We start from the raw sequence: 18,021 nt of genomic DNA, 5'->3' as shown, positions 1-18,021 counted from the left end.
GCACCGCCGCAACCAATCGCGTAACGCCTCCTTCTTAGGCTGCCGGCCTATCACGGCGCTGGCTCCGCCTCCATTCGCCCTGGAGGACGCTCTAGGCCGGTGTCTGAGGCAGGAATCCCCTTCGCTTCCCTCTCTGTGGTTAGGAGCGTCGCTCAGGCCCCGCCTCCTCGGCGCGAGAGAAGGGAAACCACCAGGATTCCTCCCAGCTTCGGTTCTGCGCATGGGCGCCAAGCCTTTTCCTCCGCACGTCAGTCAAGTGACGTCCCCCCGCCGGCTCCGCCCCCCGCTCCGCGCTCTTTTCCCGCTAGGTGCCTGTTTGCGACCGCCGCGCTTGACGGCTGGTGGGCTCTCTCTCCCCCTCCTCCCTTTGCTCGCTGGTTGTCAGGGCGGCTCGCTTTACGGCCCGGCGGCGATGGCGGAGGGAGAGCGGGCGGAGAACGGCGGCGGCGGCGGGAGCTCCGGGCGGCCGCCTCAGGAGGGCGAGCCGGGGGCGCTGGAGCGGGCCGAGGCCCTCAAGACGCAGGCCAACGACTTCTTCAAAGGTAGCGGCCGGCAGGGAGGAGGAGCCGTGAGGGGAAGGGGGCGGGGCACCTAGGGGGAGCAGGGGGGGAGTCGGGAAAGGGGCGGAGCCGGGAGGGGAGGAGTCATAGGAAAGGGGCGGGGTTTGCCAGAGGGGAGGAGCTAATGGGGGCATCTGAGTGAAGAGGTGGCCAGTGGGAGGGCTGGGCTGCTTGTGGGGAGGGGGCTTTTTGATTAGAGTTTGGAGGGGGGGTCCCAATGTGGGGGAAGAGATAAGGGGGAGTGAGGGAGGGGCCTCCTGTGCCACCCATGGGGGGTGGTTGTGTGAGAGAGGACTAATGAGGGGGAGCATAAAAATTATTTTTTATTGCATTAATTTCCTGCCTTCTCCAAAGAGCTCGAAGTAATCTGCATGGCTCCTCCCCTTCACCCTCCCACACTTTCCGTTGAACCCCCACAACAACTCTGTGAGGTAGGTTAGGCTGACAGGCTGCCGCTGGCCCCCAAGGTCATACCCAGTGAGCTTCCTGACGGAATGGGAATTTGAACCCTGGTCCTAGTCCAGGGACGCGGGTGGCGCTGTGGGTTAAACCACAGCGCCTAGGACTTGCCAATCAGAAGGTTGGCGGTTCGAATCCCCGCGACGGGGTGAGCTCCCGTTGCTCGGCCCCTGCTCCTGCCAACCTAGCAGTTCAAAAGCACGTCAAAGTGCAAGTAGATAAATAGGTACAGCTCCAGCGGGAAGGTAAACGGCGTTTCCATGCGCTACTCTGGTTTGCCAGAAGCGGCTTGGTCATGCTGGCCACATGACCCAGAAGGTGTACGCCAGCTCCCTCGGCCAATAAAGCGAGATGAGCGCCACAACCCCAGAGTCGATCACGACTGGACCTAATGGTCAGGGGTCCCTTTACCTTTACTAGTCCAGAGCTCATAATCCGAGTGCTTCCGTTCTGAAGGAGCATCTCCACCCCCATTGTCCAGACACTGAGGTCCAGCGCCAAGGGCCTACTGGCGGTTCCCTCCCTGCGAGAAGCCAAGTTACAGGGTACCAGGCAGAGGGCCTTCTCGGTAGTGGCACCCGCCCTGTTGAACGCCCTCCCATCAGATGTCAAAGAGAACAAGTACCAGACTTTTAGAAGACATCTGAAGGCAGCCCCCTTTAGGGAAGTTTTTAATCTTTGATGGATTACAGTATTTTAATATATTGTTGGAAGCTGCCCAGAGTGGTTGCGGAAGCCCAGCCAGATGGGCGGGGTATAAATAATAAATTATTATTATTATTATTATTAAATGTTGAAGATAAAAAAGGACACATTTGCCAACTTCCGCTTTTAACCATGGAACGCTATGATGACTCTTATTTTACACACCTGTGAAAAAGAAGACGTGTCCTGGAAAAGGAGGACATATGGCAACCCTACCACTGGCTCCATTTGATTGCGGAGGAGGTTTCGAGGAAGATGGTCCCTTGGGATGTGTGTGGCGAGGGGGCCCCAGTCAGTGAGGGAGGAAGTACGAAACGGGTCCTGGGCTCGTCCACCAGAGGGGGCTCATTGGGTAAAGGGCATAGAATCATAGTATTGGGAAGGTTCCCAAAGGTCATCCAGCTCAACCCCTTTGGCTGAGCGGCGAATTCGGCTGCAACAGCATCCCCCTGATAGGAGGCCAGACAACTCCTGCCTTATCACCTTCTGAAGTACATTATTCTGCTGTGGAATAAGCTCCTGCTGTCAAAAGGCTCTTTCCAGTCTTCAATTGGAGTCAACCATGTTTGTAATTGGGACCCATTGGATTTTGCAGCAAAGCGAAGGACTTAATATTGGCTTGGAAGGAAGAAGAGTCCTCTTGGGGCAGAGTGACTTATGGGAACACAGGTCTACCTACAGTGGCTTCCTTGGAAGGTTTTTTTTAGGATGTTGGTGGGTTATCTGTGGTTCCATGGGGGAGAAGAAGGGTTGTTAAAGGGACCATGTCATATTGGAGAAACATGTGCAGAAGCATGTGCTTCACATGGGGAGTTAAAGGTGAGATGTGTTGGGCAGCCGGGCAGCCACCACTTCCCTTGCTTCCCGCACGGGAACAAATAACTTTCTGTGAATTGAACATGTGAAGTTAGCCATACTTGGGTTCTTGATGTCCCCTAGGTAGGAAAAACGCCGGGCAAATTACAGGTTAATGGTCTTCCTCCCTCCCTGTTAATTGCAAGCAAGTAGACTTTCTACTTTCCATCCCATGACACACCGTCTGTCCACTAGAATGATCTATTCAGGGCTGGGAAGCATTGTGGTCAATTTGCAGGATTAGCATTCAAAGGGATCCTAATCTCTGGAGGTGGCAGCAGATTTGCAGAGTTTTGCAGGCATTGCTGGACAGCAGGCTGGATCCACAGCACCCAGTGAGGAAGTAGATGACCTTGTTGAAGAGGTTTTCTCCCCAATAACTTTCTTAGGAGGGTTGAATCTTAAGATGAATGGGGAAATTCTGGCTGAGTAAGTGGTGGAGGTGTGTTGTTTAGGAGAGTGTAAAGGAGTGACCCAGATTATTAGAGCAAGTGTGACAGCTCAGGCGTAGAACATCTGCTTGGCATGCAGAAGGTGCCAGGTTAAATCCAGGTGAGGCTGTGCATGTCTTCTGCCTGGAATCCTGGATTGCCACTGCCAATCAAGACTGGGCTATATAGACCAATGATCTGACTTGGTCCATCTTCCCATTTTGGGATATGGCAGAATGGGGTTTCCTTCAAGTAGGCCTCTATCAGCTCTTGTTCTTAAGCCTCCACCACCTTCCTTGACACCAGGCTCTTAAAGATGGATTTGGGAGGCTTTTCTGCCTTCCTGCAGCCATGATGCTTAACCTTTCGTTGTGCCCTCGGGTCACATGATGACCAACTCTGTAATTAAACAATCCAGGCCTCTTGGACTCTGTTGCATTCAGTAGAACCTCTGCCAACTTTCAGAATGTGGTTCTCCTTTAATCCCCTGTGATGTTGGCTCATGCCCTGAAACAAGATGTTTTTATAGCCTCGTAATTCTGGCGTCTGCGGATCCATGGAGACAAGTGAGGGCAGCTTCACATATATGGAAATGTGCACATTTCTCTCTATTTTCTGGAGTAATTCTGTCTCTTTATATTTTGTCAAGTAAGCTGCGGGAACTTGCCCCACATTCACATGTTTGGTTATTTCAGTTCAGCAGAGCCGTAATGTACTCTTGGTTTCTGTCCTCACTGGCACTGCATACATAAAACGCATATCTTGTAATTTGTTGGTGGAAATTTGATTGTGTCGTCACTCTAGCGTTATTTCTACCCAAGTTCTAACTTTAAATCCTTAAGGCAAATCAGAATCTTTGCTTCTTGCTAAAATATCTGTTAAAGGTTTACAGGAACCTTTCCATTTTGTCACTCTTTATCACCCTGATTCTGGGTACAGAAAGTTGTTTAATGGCACAGTCCTGTCTACTCAGAAGTAAGCCCCATTGGCAGTGTTAGAAATTAGCTGGGCTCTAGGTTCATTTTGTGGCTTGCATGGGTCTATTTGGGACCACATGGAGATTTCTGGACGGCATCTTGGCTACTGATATCTCCATCTGGCTGGTCTCTCCAGCATTCTTAAGCAAGTAAGCAGAAGAGCTTATTTAAAGAGGAGTATTATTGTCAATGAGAATGTCCTCTCCTAGCTGCCCCATGAGACAGGAGTCATTTCCTTCCATAATTTTATTGGGCCTCCAAGGTCTGTTTAACAGCTCCTTCCTATGCATGCACCCCGTGGGACTTGCTCCTAGGTATGCGTGTGCATGGTTAAAAAAGATTTTAAAGGAAAAATAAGCTCTGGGGACAGGATTGGGTCCTGGTTGCCTTTGCGATGGAGAGAGCAATAGAAAAGGCTCTCCCACCCTACGTTGAGACCTGTTTGAGGAAGGGGAACCAGCGCCCCTCTGTATGGAGTGCCCGGCTGAAGACCTTTCCAGGCTGTAAGCGGAAAAGCAAAGCAAGGAGATGCTTTTAACTAGCTCGTTTTGGGCACAGGAAGTTGGTACGCTGCTTGCTGTGCTGTCCAAAGCTCTGCATCCGTTGGCATTTTACAGCTCACCAGGTTTGTGGCTTAGAGATGGTGGATCAGTCTCATCAGCTTTTCTGTCTGGAGGGGGCCTGAGGACGGTTGTTCAGCCTTAGAGGGCGCTGATGACCCGGATCCGTTGCAGTCTGGCTTCAGGCCCAGTTATGAGACAGACGAAGGCTTACTTTGCCAGTGGATGACTTTACACCTGAGAGTGGGCCAGGAGGATGGAGTGAGGAGTGCTGCTCTGTTAGTTTTCCTGAACCTCAGCTCCTTTTGATACCACTGCCGTTGGTATCTGCCTGGATTGTCTGTTGGGGCTAGACTTTGGAGGCTCTTTGGTGGTTTTGCTCCTTCCTGGACGGGCATGCCCAGATGATGGTGAGGGAGAGCTCTTGCTCTTTGCCCCTTAGCTTACGGGGTTCCAGGGGGGTCTGTATTGTCCCCCGCGCTCTAACATCTACATGGAACCACAAGAGGGGAGTCATCCAAAGGTTTGGGCTTCCATTTCACCAGCGTGCCGATAACATGCAGCTATGCCTTTCTTGTCCATCTCTGATCGGGTTGTGGGAACCCTAAAACCATGTCTGGGGGCTGCTTTGAGATGGGCAAGGCCAAAGAAACTGAGGTTATATTCATGCAAGAGGGAGGGGCTGAAGCTGTGGAGGTTTATAGTGAAGCTGAATGGGGGAATGCACCCCCAAAAGACCCGCCCACCTCTGCACTTTGGGAGTAGCCAACAGTCCATCTTACCAGCATCGCAGTGTGGGGAGGGAAAGTCTGTGGGGTGGACATAATGGGAACAGCGGAAACACATGATGAATGGAGCACCTGTGGATCTGCATTTGTGTTTCTGATTCTTAGGCAATAAGGAACAGGGTGGTGGTTGTTGTTCACAGGTGCCTCGGGGCTTGTGTAGGAAAGGAAGCGGCTGCACAGACATGTGTCTGCTTACCATACAGCTATCACCTTGGTCTTGACCAGCTTCCACCAACCTGATACTCCCATCTGGAGGCCAGCAGCTTGGGGGAAGCTGGTCTAAGCTATTAACGTATCATCTAGAGGTGACCTTGGGTCATGTTCAGGCTGAGGTCAATGTCTTTTGCTGGCCAAGAAGGTAACACCAGAAGGGAGCTAAAATGTGGATTCTTCTTTATAGAAGAATCATAGAATTGGAAGGAACTGTCTAGTCTAGTCTAACCCCCTGCGATGCAAAAATCTTTTGCCCAGTGTGGGGCTCAAACCCACAGCCCTGAGAGTCTCAGGCTCTACCGACTGAGCTATATGCACTGTGTGCCTTTCTGCTTGAACATTTAGGTGAATTGCACCAGAGTTAGGTCCCCCTTCCCAGGGTGCCTCTTCCTGTCATGGAGGAATGTTGCTTCCTCTTGACAGAAGAGAGGAGAACTTTTGGGATATCACGACCTGCTTTTCCCCAGTCTCTTTGTCCTCTTCATGCCAACTCTGATGACTTTAAAAGCAGTTTAGACATACTCATGCAAAGCAAAGCGGGTTGAGATCCCTGCATTGGAGGGGGCTGGACTAGTTGACCCTCAAGGTCCCTTTCAGCTCTCTGATTTTGTGCATAGCCCACTCCTGCGTGTAAACGGCACAGGTGAGCCTTCCACGGATTAGCTTCTCACACCTCGCCTTCCATCTCTTCCTTGTGTGAATAACAGCTTTTGTTTGTTGCTTTGTTGTGCATTTTTGTGCTTTTATATTTTAAACCGCCCTGTCATGGCAGTATTGGAAATTTAATGAAATAATAAAAGCTTGGCATCTGTTTAGTTGCACCTCCAGGCTCCGTAGCCAAAGGGGTGCTTCTGGCAGCATGCAATGGCTCCCTAATAACAGCTGTTTCCTGCCTTTCCTTCCCTCTTCTCCCAGCAAAGGACTATGAGAACGCCGTGAAGTATTACACCCAGGCCATTGAACTGAACCCTACCAACGCCATCTACTATGGCAACCGGAGCCTGGCCTACTTGCGGACGGAATGCTACGGCTACGCCCTGGCCGATGCCACCAAGTCCATCGAGCTGGACAAGAAGTACATCAAAGGCTATTATAGGCGGGCCACCAGCAACATGGCCCTGGGCAAGTTCAAGGCAGCCTTGCGGGACTATGAGACGGTAAGCAGGGTGGCGGCTTTCTCCTCTTGAGCATCTAGGGTTGGTGCAATGGTGGGGGGGGTGTTGCTTCACACTGGGCTAAGATTGCGAAGCCAGTGTCAGCTTTGAATAATTCCTCAGAAGTCCACAAATCTTGGCTCGGCTTTCTAGCCAGCCATTATTTGTGGACAATGCCAGACCACCACCACCACGACCCTCTTCCTCTCCCCAGTCCCGCTACTCAGACAGAAGACTTGTGGGAGGAGTGTGGCCTTCTCTCATTCACACGAGAGTGTGGCAAAGTAACAAAGGAACCTCTTTTGAGCAATGTAGCAGATTCCTGATGTTCCATGTTCTCCAAGCTCCAGGACAGAGTTAGAGAAGACACATGTCCAAAGACACACACACACACACACCTTCATTTCGGATGGCATTATTGTTCTGGGCAAGATGGGGAAGGGTGATTGCAATTGGCCACCCAGAAATTGGCTTTGTGGAGCTCTGACAATAAAAGGTAAAAGGCCCCTGGACAGTTAAGTTCAGTCAAAGACGACTATGTGGTTGCGGCACTCATCTCACTTTCAGGCCGAGGGAGCCAGCATTTGTCCACAAATAGCTTTCTGGGTCATGTGGCCAGCAGGACTAAACCGCTTCTGGTGCAACGGAACACCGTGATGGTAAACGCTGTTTACCTTCCCGCTGCAGCAGTACCTATTTATCTACTTGCATTGGCATGCTTTCAAACTGCTAGGTTGGCAAGAGCTGGGAGCAATGGGAGCTCATCCCATTGCGGGGATTCAAACCACCGACCTTCTGATCGGCAAGCCCAAGAGGCTCAGTGGTTTAGACCACAGCGCCAGCCTTGGCAGTGGTCAGAGACGAAAGGAATATCAGGTTAAGGACAGAATATGCAGGGGTTTTGGGGTGGGGAATGCTCTGTCAATTTATCCCCTCAGAGGTGCTAAGAGTGGGGAGGGGCAAAACCCCGAGGTAAATGTAGATGGCTTCCAGTTTCAGCAGAGTGATATAAGCCCACCCTATCCAGTAGCTCGGGGGACGCGGACTTGCCGATCAGAGGGTCGGCGGTTCAAATCCCCGTGACAGGGTGAGCTCCCATTGCTCGGTTCCTGCTCCTGCCAACCTAGCAGTTCGAAAGCACGTCAAAGTGCAAGTAGATAAATAGGTATCGCTCCGGCGGGAAGGTAAATGGCGTTTCCGTGCACTGCTCTGGTTCGCCAGAAGCGGCTTAATCATGCTGACCACATGATCCGGAAGCTGTATGCAGGCTCCCTCGGCCAATAAAGCGAGATGAGCGCCGCAACCCCAGAGTTGGCCACGACTGGACCTAATGGTCAGGGGTCCCTTTACCTTTACCTTTATCCAGTAGCTCAGTGGCTCAGGAATGTTCATAAGCATTCTATTTGCTCAGAAGTTTTTAAGAGTGTGTGGCAGACAAGGCCTGTGGACAAGGGGAGCTGCGTGTTGTTGGTTGGAAAGGTTTTGGCAAGAAATGGAGCAGATGCGGCAAAAAATGGATACAGCTCCATGTGCCAACATAGTGTGTGTGAGGACATTGTAGGTTTTTTGTGATGGAGAGCAAAAAGAGGAGAGAAACATGTCAAAGTAGCTTGTTTATTACCTGACTTCATAGGCCACGTTTCAGGACGGTTTACAATATCTTGTAAATACACAGTAATAATTGTAATGCAGCATAATAAATTTGTTATCCATTTAAAACCGCATTTTGAGAAATTGGTGTTGCACACAAAGGCTCAGGCCTGAATTTACGAGATTCCCAACTTGTAGATGATGAATATATATAAATACCCTCCTCTGCCCACAGGTTGTCAAGGTGAAGCCGAACGACAAGGATGCTAAGATGAAGTATCAGGAGTGCAATAAGATTGTGAAGCAGAAGGCTTTTGAGCGGGCCATCGCCAGTGATGAGCACAAGCGGTCTGTGGTGGACTCCCTGGACATAGAGAACATGAGTGAGTTCATAGAGGATGTGGCAGGGGGAAGCTGTTACAGTGGATACTGGGGGGGGTTGACTGCAACCTGACTGGGGCAAGGTGCTCAAAGTGCAGCTGAAACCCAGAGGGGAACTTCCAAGCTTCCTGCTAATCCACATGAGACATAGAATCATAGAATCATAGAGTTGGAAGAGACCACAAGGGCCATCGAGTCCAACCCCCTGCCAAGCAGGAAACACCATCAGAGCACTCCTGACATATGGTTGTCAAGCCTCTGCTTAAAGACCTCCAAAGAAGGAGACTCCACCACACTCCTTGGCAGCAAATTCCACTGTCGAACAGCTCTTACTGTCAGGAAGTTCTTCCTAATGTTTAGGTGGAATCTTCTTTCTTCTAGTTTGGAACCATTGCTCCGTGTCCGCTTCTCTGGAGCAGCAGAAAACAACCTTTCTCCCTCCTCTATGTGACATCCTTTTATATATTTGAACATGGCTATCATATCACCCCTTAACCTCCTCTTGTCCAGGCTAAACATGCCCAGCTCCCTTAGCCGTTCCTCATAAGGCATCGTTTCCAGGCCTTTGACCATTTTGGTTGCCCTCCTCTGGACACGTTCCAGTTTGTCAGTGTCCTTCTTGAACTGTGGTGCCCAGAACTGGACACAGTACTCCAGGTGAGGTCTGACCAGAGCAGAATACAGTGGCACTATTACTTCCCTTGATCTAGATGCTATACTCCTATTGATGCAGCCCAGAATTGCATTGGCTTTTTTAGCTGCCACACTGTTGGCTCATGTCAAGTTTGTGGTCAACCAAGACTCCTAGATCCTTTTCACATGTACTGCTCTCAAGCCAGGTGTCACCCATCTTGTATTTGTGCCTCTCATTTTTTTTGCCCAAGTGCAATACTTTACATTTCTCCCTGTTAAAATTCATCTTGTTTGTTTTGGCCCAGTTCTCTAATCTGTCAAGGTCGTTTTGAAGTGTGATCCTGTCCTCTGGGGTGTTAGCCACCCCTCCCAGTTTGGTGTCATCTGCAAATTTGATCAGGATGCCCTTGAGTCCATCATCCAAGTCATTGATAAAGATGTTGAATAAGACCGGGCCCAAGACAGAACCCTGTGGCACCCCACTAGTCACTCTTCTCCAGGATGAAGAGGAACCATTGATGAGCACCCTTTGGGTTCGGTCAGTCAGCCAGTTACAAATCCACTGAGTGGTAGCATAGTCAAGACCGCATTTTACCAGCTTCTTTACAAGAATATCATGGGGCACCTTGTCAAATGCCTTGCTGGAATCAAGGTAGGCTACATCCACTGCGTTCCCTTCATCTACCAGGGTTGTAATTCTGTCAAAAAACGAGATCAGGTTAGTCTGACACGACTTATTTTTCAGAAATCCATGCTGACTATTGGTGATCACAGCATTCCTTTCTAGGTGCTCACAGACTGTTTGCTTAATGATCTGCTCCAGAATCTTCCCTGGTATTGATGATTGATGAGACATCTTCAGCGAGGCTCTAATCAGTACCCCATTGCTAAAGTTTCAGGCATCAGCCATTCTGACAGGTGTTTTAACATGCTCTGTGCGGAGACCAAACCCTCATAGTAATGATCACAGGTAAAGAGAGGGCTGGAAGAGGCAGGAACAAGCCCTCTGATGGCCTGAAAGATGTGCCACAGGGCCTAATTACCCAGCATGCTTTGTGGTGTCTGATTTGGGGCACGGCTCATGATCGTATGCATCGTCTCCTGTGCTCCCTGTTCTTAATTGCTTGTCTCCAGTTTCTTCCCAAGGCTGTGTGCTAGAGTAGATCTTTTAACTGCTGGACTCGAGCCCAGTGGTTCTCAAACTTCCTGTGCTCGGGAGTCTCTGCATATCTGCTGTGGAACTCTTGCATACTGCAGAGGATTCTGGGACATACTTCAAGGTGCTCACACAGGACTCTAGCATTGCCGTGCGTCAGGGCTGGAGTCAGATGAAGGTCAGCAGGAAGATGCAGAATCGGTTGTCAGTGAACTCAACTCTTTATTCAAGGAAATGGTGTACAAGTCAACAACACTTCCCAGCAGGTCTTGCCCCCATAGAGCAGTTGCCAGGACTGAAGGTTCCTGCCTTCCACCCGCTCTAAGGCTCCTCCTCTCCCGGACATTTCCCAAGCAGTCTCAAACTGTGTCTGCGCACCTCTGATCTCTCTTCTGCCCTCTTCATTATTCTGTGCATTCTTGTCGCAGCAGGAGGGGGAGACTCCCTGAATTCTCCAGCAGCCTCTTCACCCCCTCTCCTCTGCTTCAGCCTCAGAGTCTGAACTGCTCCCTGTCACGGGTTCCTCCTGCTCACTAAACCCTGTTGTTTCTTCAGTATCCCAAGGCTCTGAGCCATTCTCCTCTGGGATTTCCCTTGGGGGTTTTCTGGCCGGTGCCTCCAACCGCTCCTCCTCGTCCACTCAGTCCCTGACACCTCGAGTGAATAGTGGATGTGCTCGAGAAGAGGCCCATAATAATTTATTATTTATACCCCGCCCATCTGGCTGGATTTCCCCAGCCACTCTGGGCGGCTTCCAACAGAACACTAAAATACAATAACCTATTAAACATTAAAAGCTTCCCTAAACAGGGCTGCCTTCAGATGTCTTCTAAAAGTTTGGTAGTTATTTTTCTCTTTGACATCTGGTGGGAGGGCGTTCCATAGGGAGGGTGCCACTACCGAGAAGGCCCTCTGCCTGGTTCCCTGTAACTTGACCTTTTGTAGCGAGGGAACTGCCAGAAGGCCCTCAGTGCTGGACCTCAGTGTCCGGGCAGAACGATGGAGGTGGAGACGCACCTTCAGGTATACCGGACCGAGACCATTTAGGGCTTTAAAGGTCAGCACAAACAATTTGAATTGTGCTTGGAAACGTACTGGCCAAAGTATCTGCCATTACTGATCTTTTCACTCGGAAATCCTGGGGATTCTCTAGAACACTGTCTGAAAGAGGTTTCAAGAGAGGCTTGAGATAAGGACCAGAAGGAAAGAGATCAGGCTTCTTAGAAGTCAAAAAGCAAAGGCAACGAGGAGGTCTCTGACTTGGCGCAAGGCTAAGGTTGCTGCTTGCAGCCACTTCAAGCTTCTGTTGGATGGAACCCCTTTTTAGCTAGTTTGGACCCCTGCTTGTTGGGGTCTGGATTGGGGGCCGCTGCCATCGCCGGGCAGCACCACCTCCTCATCCCAGCATCCCTCCTTTCCAAGGGAGCCCTGCCATCCTCATGCTGGTGACTAATGCCATTTCGCACGGGAGGCTGCGCCAAGGTTTTTCTGACAGCGCCCGAAATAGATCAAGATCTCTGATCATAAATAGATCCCTGGCGTGGAGAGGCTTAATCAGGAAAAATAAATAGACTGGTCTTCTCCTCTGCGGGCCAGCTGCTGGCACGAGCTGCGTCCCTTAATCTCACTGTCTGGACTAAGCCACTGCACGCTTTCATCCTGGACGGATTCTGCATTCAAAGCTTATTTCTGCAAGCAGGGGCCTTCCTCGCGCCTCCTGGCATTCGGAGGAGCCGGAGGGAAATTTGCTGTCCTTCGAGTTTGGCAGTTCAGCCCAATTAGCGGAAAGGCAGCGGCAGGCTTTTCAATTACAGGAAGGGAACCCTGGCAAGGCACTTTGGTTTTGCAGAAACGGTACTGTTCTGAGGTGAACATGCAGACACTTGCCCGCCTCCATCTCAGGCATCTCAGGGTCATGGGTTTGAGCCCCACTTAGGACAAAAGATTCGGTATTGCATGGAATTGGACTAGATGATATTCACAGTCCCCTCCAATTCTAGGTTTCTGTGATTGTTTCTGGGGATCAGGTGTCGTGCCCACACTCTGGAAAACTGGTAAAGCAATGCGGGAGGGCGATGAGGTGCCCAGCTTTGTCTGCTTGGAACTTTTAAAATCTCTTCTGCCAGAAGGAAAAAGGCTCCCGGGGCAGCTTGGGATGGAGCCGTTAGTGAAAGGCAAGGGGGAGGTATTGAACCCAAAGTTGCTTACCTGTAACGCAGTGGGTGTTACCTGGGTGGTCGCTTGGGGTGCCAAGGGGCAGGCGGACTCCCCCCCCCCCCCCGAGTCATAGCTGTCAACTTACAGATTTGAAAATAAGGGACCAGCAGCCTCGAAAATAGGGGATCAGCAGCCAAAATAAGGGATCAACAATTACTTTGATAAAATACAGATTTTGTTGCGTGTAAATGGCTTTAGATACCTATTAGGTCCATAAATTACCATATAGCATATATTCAACACAAAAAAAACAGCAACAATTTGTTGTTGGCAAAGGACAGCTGGACATAGAAAGGGCCCCATTACCTTCAGTAGCTTATTTAAGGGACGTCATCAATAAGGGACAGCAGCGGGACGTGGCGCTGGGATAAGGGACTGTCCCACCAAATGAGGGACGCTTGACAGCTATGTCCCCCGTCCCCGTGTGATGCTAGGCTGACCTTGTGTTTGCGTTCTGCCCCTCCACTCACTTCCATCTTCCTGCTTCCCCAGCCATTGAGGATGAGTACAGTGGCCCGAAGCTGGACAACGGGAAAGTGACGCTTGCGTTCATGAAGGAATTAATGCAGTGGTACAAGGATCAAAAGAAGCTCCACAGGAAATGTGCCTATCAGGTAACTCCTCCTCCTCTTCTTCCTCCCTTGAGAGCCGCCCCCCAGGGCTGCAGAAACGCTGGGTTCTCTATGTTATGATATGGAGCTGCAAGAGGTTTAAAGGGTTGCTGTAAGGCAGGGATGTCCAACCAGTAGATTGCGATCTACCGGTAGATCCCCAGCTGATCCTGGTAGATCTCTTGGGAGCTGGACATGCCTGCTCTAAGGGGATCATTGCAACCTGCCTGTAATTGAAGGCATATCTCATGCACAGTACATACCGCAGCAGGCCATTGGCACTTGTGGACCACAGTCACGTGACGTTTTCGCCAAGTACGTGTTTATTTAAATTCCTCCCCTGCTCTTCCAAAGGAGGCCAGGATGGCAGGCAGCAGAACAGGCTTTTCAAATCATTAAGGACATTTAAAAACAGTCGCACATATACTCCCAGCTAATAATTTCAGGGTTAGAAATGGTATCTTTCAGCCCACAAATGCCCGAGTGAACAGGAATGTTTTTCGATTCCTCCTGGATGACATTAATGAGGGAGACAGGCGCACCTTACTAGGGAGGGCATCCTACCAAAGGGGAACAGCTACTGAGAAGGCCCTGTCCTAGGTCAGCTCTCAGCAGTCCTGGCCGGGGATGATAGGAGTTGTAGTCGAAAACCTCTGGAGGGCAAGAGAATGGCAAAGGTTGATCTAAGCTAATTCAAGCCCATTGGAAGCCTCGACTCTTCTTCCCCATCCCGTCCCCCCTTGGTGTAGTGGTTAGAATAGTGGTTCTCAAAGGGTGTGGAAGGTGAGGATGGCGGGAAGATTCAAGGACAATCTAAAGAAACATTTAAACATTTCAGTGTAGTATAGGATAGTGTAATTTTTTAATTTTTTTGCAGAATACGGATAGAGATATTTTTAGAACTGAGCACTGCTAGGAGTTGTTTCTTCTTGTTCTCCAATGTATTTCTTATCAATTAAAAATTTTATAATAAAACATTTATTTATACTCTGCCCTCCCCGCCCAGAGCCGGGCTCAGGGCGGCTAACACCAGTAAAATTACAGTAAAAACATAATAGGGAAAAAACCCCAATTTAAAATACAGGTTAAAATGCAATTTAAAATGCAGCCTCATTTTAATAGTAGCCCAGAGATCAAAACCATAAGGGGAGGGAAACATAAGGGTCAGACTGAGTCCAAACCAAAGGCCAGGCGGAACAGCTCTGTCTTGCAGGCCCTGCGGAAAGATATCAAGTCCCGCAGGGCCCTAGTCTCTTGTGACAGAGCGTTCCACCAAGTCGGGGCCAGTACTGAAAAGGCCCTGCCCCTAGTTGAGACCAATCTAACCACCTTGCGACTTGGGACCTCCAAGGTGTTGTCATTTGTGGACCTTAAGGTCCTCCGCGGGGCATACCAGGAGAGGCGGTCCTGTAGGTACGTGGGTCCTAGGCCGCAAGCAAGTGTGGCGCAAGCAAACTTTTATTATGTAGTAGTTGTAGTAGTAGTAGTAGTAGTAGTAGTAGTAGTACCTTGCCCATCTGGCTGGGTTGCCCCAGCCACTCTGGCCCAGACGAAAAACATTTGAGAACCACTGGGTTAGATTGCTTGTGAGACCAGGGTTCAGATCCCCACTGGTCCTGAAGCTGCCTGGGTGACTCTGGGTCAGTCGCTGCCTCTCAGCCTAGCCACCCTCACAGGGCTGTCGTTTGAATAAAACGTGGAGAGGGAGAATCATGTACGCCACATGCTTGAGCTCCTTGGAAGAAAGGTGGTACCATATTTTTCGCTAGTTTTTAGGGGGGGAAATAAAGGGGGGGAAATCCCCCCCCCGCTACCCCAAAAAGAAAAGAAGCCAAGACAGCGAGCGGGATCCATCCTGCTGGCTGTCTTGGCTTCCTCTTTAGCCGCGCGCAACTTCTCCAGCCGGGAGAGGCTGCGCGTGCCTTTGGCAGAAGCTCGCTGTCTTGGCTTCGTTTTTAGCCGCGGGGCTGGGGTGGGGGAAGCAGGTCCAGGGGCAGTGGCAAGATTGCGCACAACCTCGCTGCCGCTCCCGGAGCTTGCGGGGCTGGGGGCGGGGGAAACCTGAGCTTCCCCCGACCCCAGCCCCCAGAACAGGGGAACTCCCACCGCGCTCAGAAGGCTTGCGGATAGCTGCCTGAAGCCTGGAGAGCGAGAGCGCACTGACCCCTCTTGCTCTCCAGGCTTCAGCGAAAGCCTGCATTCGCTCCATAGGACGCACACACATTTCCCCTTCATTTTTGGAGGGGGAAAAGTGCGTCCTATAGAGCGAAAAATACAGTATGTAAATGTAATAATGATTTGCATTCATCTTTCTTCTCTGCCACCGTGCCTATATGTGCTCTCTTGCTCTCTCTCTCTCTCTCTCTCTGACTGACTTCTCTCTTCCTTCTTGCAGATCTTGGTGCAAGTGAAAGAGGTGCTATCAAAACTCCCCACCCTAGTAGAAACGACGTTAAAAGAGGTGCGTGTCTCTCTGTGCGCCCACAACGCTTAAATTGAAAGCTGCAGGTCTGTTGCCTCCCTCCTTGACAATTTTTTTCTTCTCAGAACTCCCCATTTGGGGGACAATTTATGTTATTGATTGATTTTTAAATAACATAAAAAATTCAAACCAGAAGGAAAAAGGAAACATACAAAGAATAATACAGTCATACCTTGGGTTACAGACGCTTCAGGTTGCACTTTTTCAGGTTGCGCACTGCGCTGAACCTGGAAGTACCAGAATAAGTTACTTCCAGGTTTCAGCACATGCGCAGAAGCACTAAATCACGCTTTGCACATGAGCAGAAGCGCCAAATTGCAACCCACGCGTGTGCAGACGCAGCGCTGCAGGTTGAGAATGAGCGGGTTGCGAACGTGCCTTCCGCACGGATCACGTTTGCAACCCGAGCATCCACTGTATCTCCAAAGAAGTTCCTCAGCATCCCTGGATTACAAAAAGACAGGGAGCTGTCAAAAAAAACTCCACTCCCGAATACTGCTCTGTAGATGCGCAGGGCAGTAACCATGCCTTCTTAAGTCATTACAAACGACATAAAATCAGTCAAAATAAGCTGAAAATCACCTGCAGTCTTACTATTTTTCCTTCCGGCCTGCGGTTCATGAGTTACATTTTTCCATCAAGGCCTGGGAGATCCATTCTGCAAATAGATCTCCAGGTTTTCAGAACTCCTTGAACAGTCGTTCTTTCAAAAGTGTCTGTGCTGCATCCCATGCTTAAGAACTTTTAACGTTCCATTAGCTTGAGATTTTGGTGAATCCCTGGCCATATGATGCCCAGATTCCCAGATCACGGCTCCCCAAGTGATCTCTCTCTCTCTCTTGCTCCACACACACAGAGAGATTGCAGCCATGCCTTGCTTCGTGACTGCTGTCCCCATGAGCCGCCACGGCAGCACAAAAGTTTATCCACATTACAGGCTCAGACCGCTTATTGCTATCACCTCTGCTGTTCCTTCCGAGGACATACTGGGAATAATCATGAGAGCCTAGGGCTCTTTTTGGGGTTTGCCAGCAGATTTGCAGCGCTGTCATTCTGCAAAGGAGGCCAGAACCGTTAAAGGAGTCTGGGTTGGCGTACACCGCCTGCAAATTCTGCGGGCAACCCATCCCTTTAAAACAGGGGCAGGGAGTCTCCTGGGCTTTCCAAGCACGGTTGGATTCCCAGCTCTCTTCAGCCCTGGCCAGCATAGCCAATGGTCGGAGTCCAGCAACCTCTGGAGCAGGGCACCTCTGCGCAGGTTCACCACGCCAGCCCTATAGTGCCCTGCGTAGATTCCTTCTTGCGGGATAGACCGTGATGTCTTGTGTGGGGAAATCCAAAGAGTGGGAGGAGGAGAAGCATCCCAAAATAGTTGGTTATAAATAAGCATTATCTGGCTGAGCTTCACGCCTCTTCCCTCTGTTGTCTTATTCTGCCTTCCCCGCCCCCGTCCCCCGCTTATTTTTTGTTCCAGACAGAGAAAATAACTGTTTGCGGAGACACCCACGGACAGTATTACGACCTCCTGAATATATTTGAATTGAACGGGCTGCCGTCGGAAACGAATCCATATGTATCCTTTCTTGCCACTCCTCTAGGGTCACCGTAGGGCTTGTTCACCTGTTTCTCCCCCTCCTTGGGTGGAAAGGGAACTGTGCTGGTGGGTTCCTGCCAGGGGACAGATGGACGGACTTTGGAAAGGGAGAAATGGCAGGGAGCAATGACTTCCCGCAATTCCCCCTTCTCCGCACACCCAGATGTGAGGGAACCGGCCTGCTGGGGGGGCAAGCGTTTCCTTCCACCCGGGAAAATTGTAGGCCAATTTGTAGAACTTCTGTGCGCACCTGAATTTATCTGGGAGAGAGATCTTGGAGGCTGCCACCTTCCCTGCAGACCTTGTCTCGGGTGCTAAGATCAGCAGAGGGAGCCATCTTGGTAACTTTCAGAAACCCCCAAAATTTCAAGGGGTGTGTGTGTGTGTGTGTGTGTGTGTGTGTGGTGGCACAGGTGAGGGCCTTCTCTGTGGCAGCCCCTAAGTTGTGTGACTTCCACCCACACCCACACCCTGGAAGCGCGTCTGGCATCTTCACTATACAGCTTTTGGCAGATGCTGAAGACACACCTCTTTGACGCCTATGTTTTTTCAGGGCCAGGCCGATTCCAGTGGCTGTTACTTGCTTTAAGCCACTTTTAGTAAAGGTAAAGGTAAAGGTAAAGGAACCCCTGACCATTAGGTCCAGTCGTGGCCG

The 18,021-nt window shown here is 50.4% G+C and overlaps 1 protein-coding gene across 1 annotated transcript in view; it reads left to right on the top strand.

Moving 5' to 3' along the window:
* The first annotated feature begins 381 nt into the window (after window positions 1-381).
* Window positions 382-18,021, top strand: part of PPP5C (protein phosphatase 5 catalytic subunit) — a 36,978-nt gene continuing 19,338 nt past the window's right edge. Inside the window, exons 1-6 of the mRNA XM_083627389.1 lie at window positions 382-542; window positions 6,464-6,705; window positions 8,528-8,675; window positions 13,172-13,293; window positions 15,686-15,751; window positions 17,247-17,345. Of these exons, the coding sequence (XP_083483515.1) occupies window positions 413-542; window positions 6,464-6,705; window positions 8,528-8,675; window positions 13,172-13,293; window positions 15,686-15,751; window positions 17,247-17,345 (807 nt within the window). The 5' untranslated portion in view covers window positions 382-412. The remainder of the gene's footprint in view (window positions 543-6,463; window positions 6,706-8,527; window positions 8,676-13,171; window positions 13,294-15,685; window positions 15,752-17,246; window positions 17,346-18,021) is intronic.

Source organism: Podarcis filfolensis, assembly GCF_964270895.1.
Source record: "Podarcis filfolensis genome assembly, chromosome: 8".
Classification (NCBI taxonomy): domain Eukaryota; kingdom Metazoa; phylum Chordata; class Lepidosauria; order Squamata; family Lacertidae; genus Podarcis; species Podarcis filfolensis.
The sequence above is the reverse complement of the archived record's forward strand: the minus strand, read 5'-3'. Positions and strand labels throughout refer to the sequence as shown.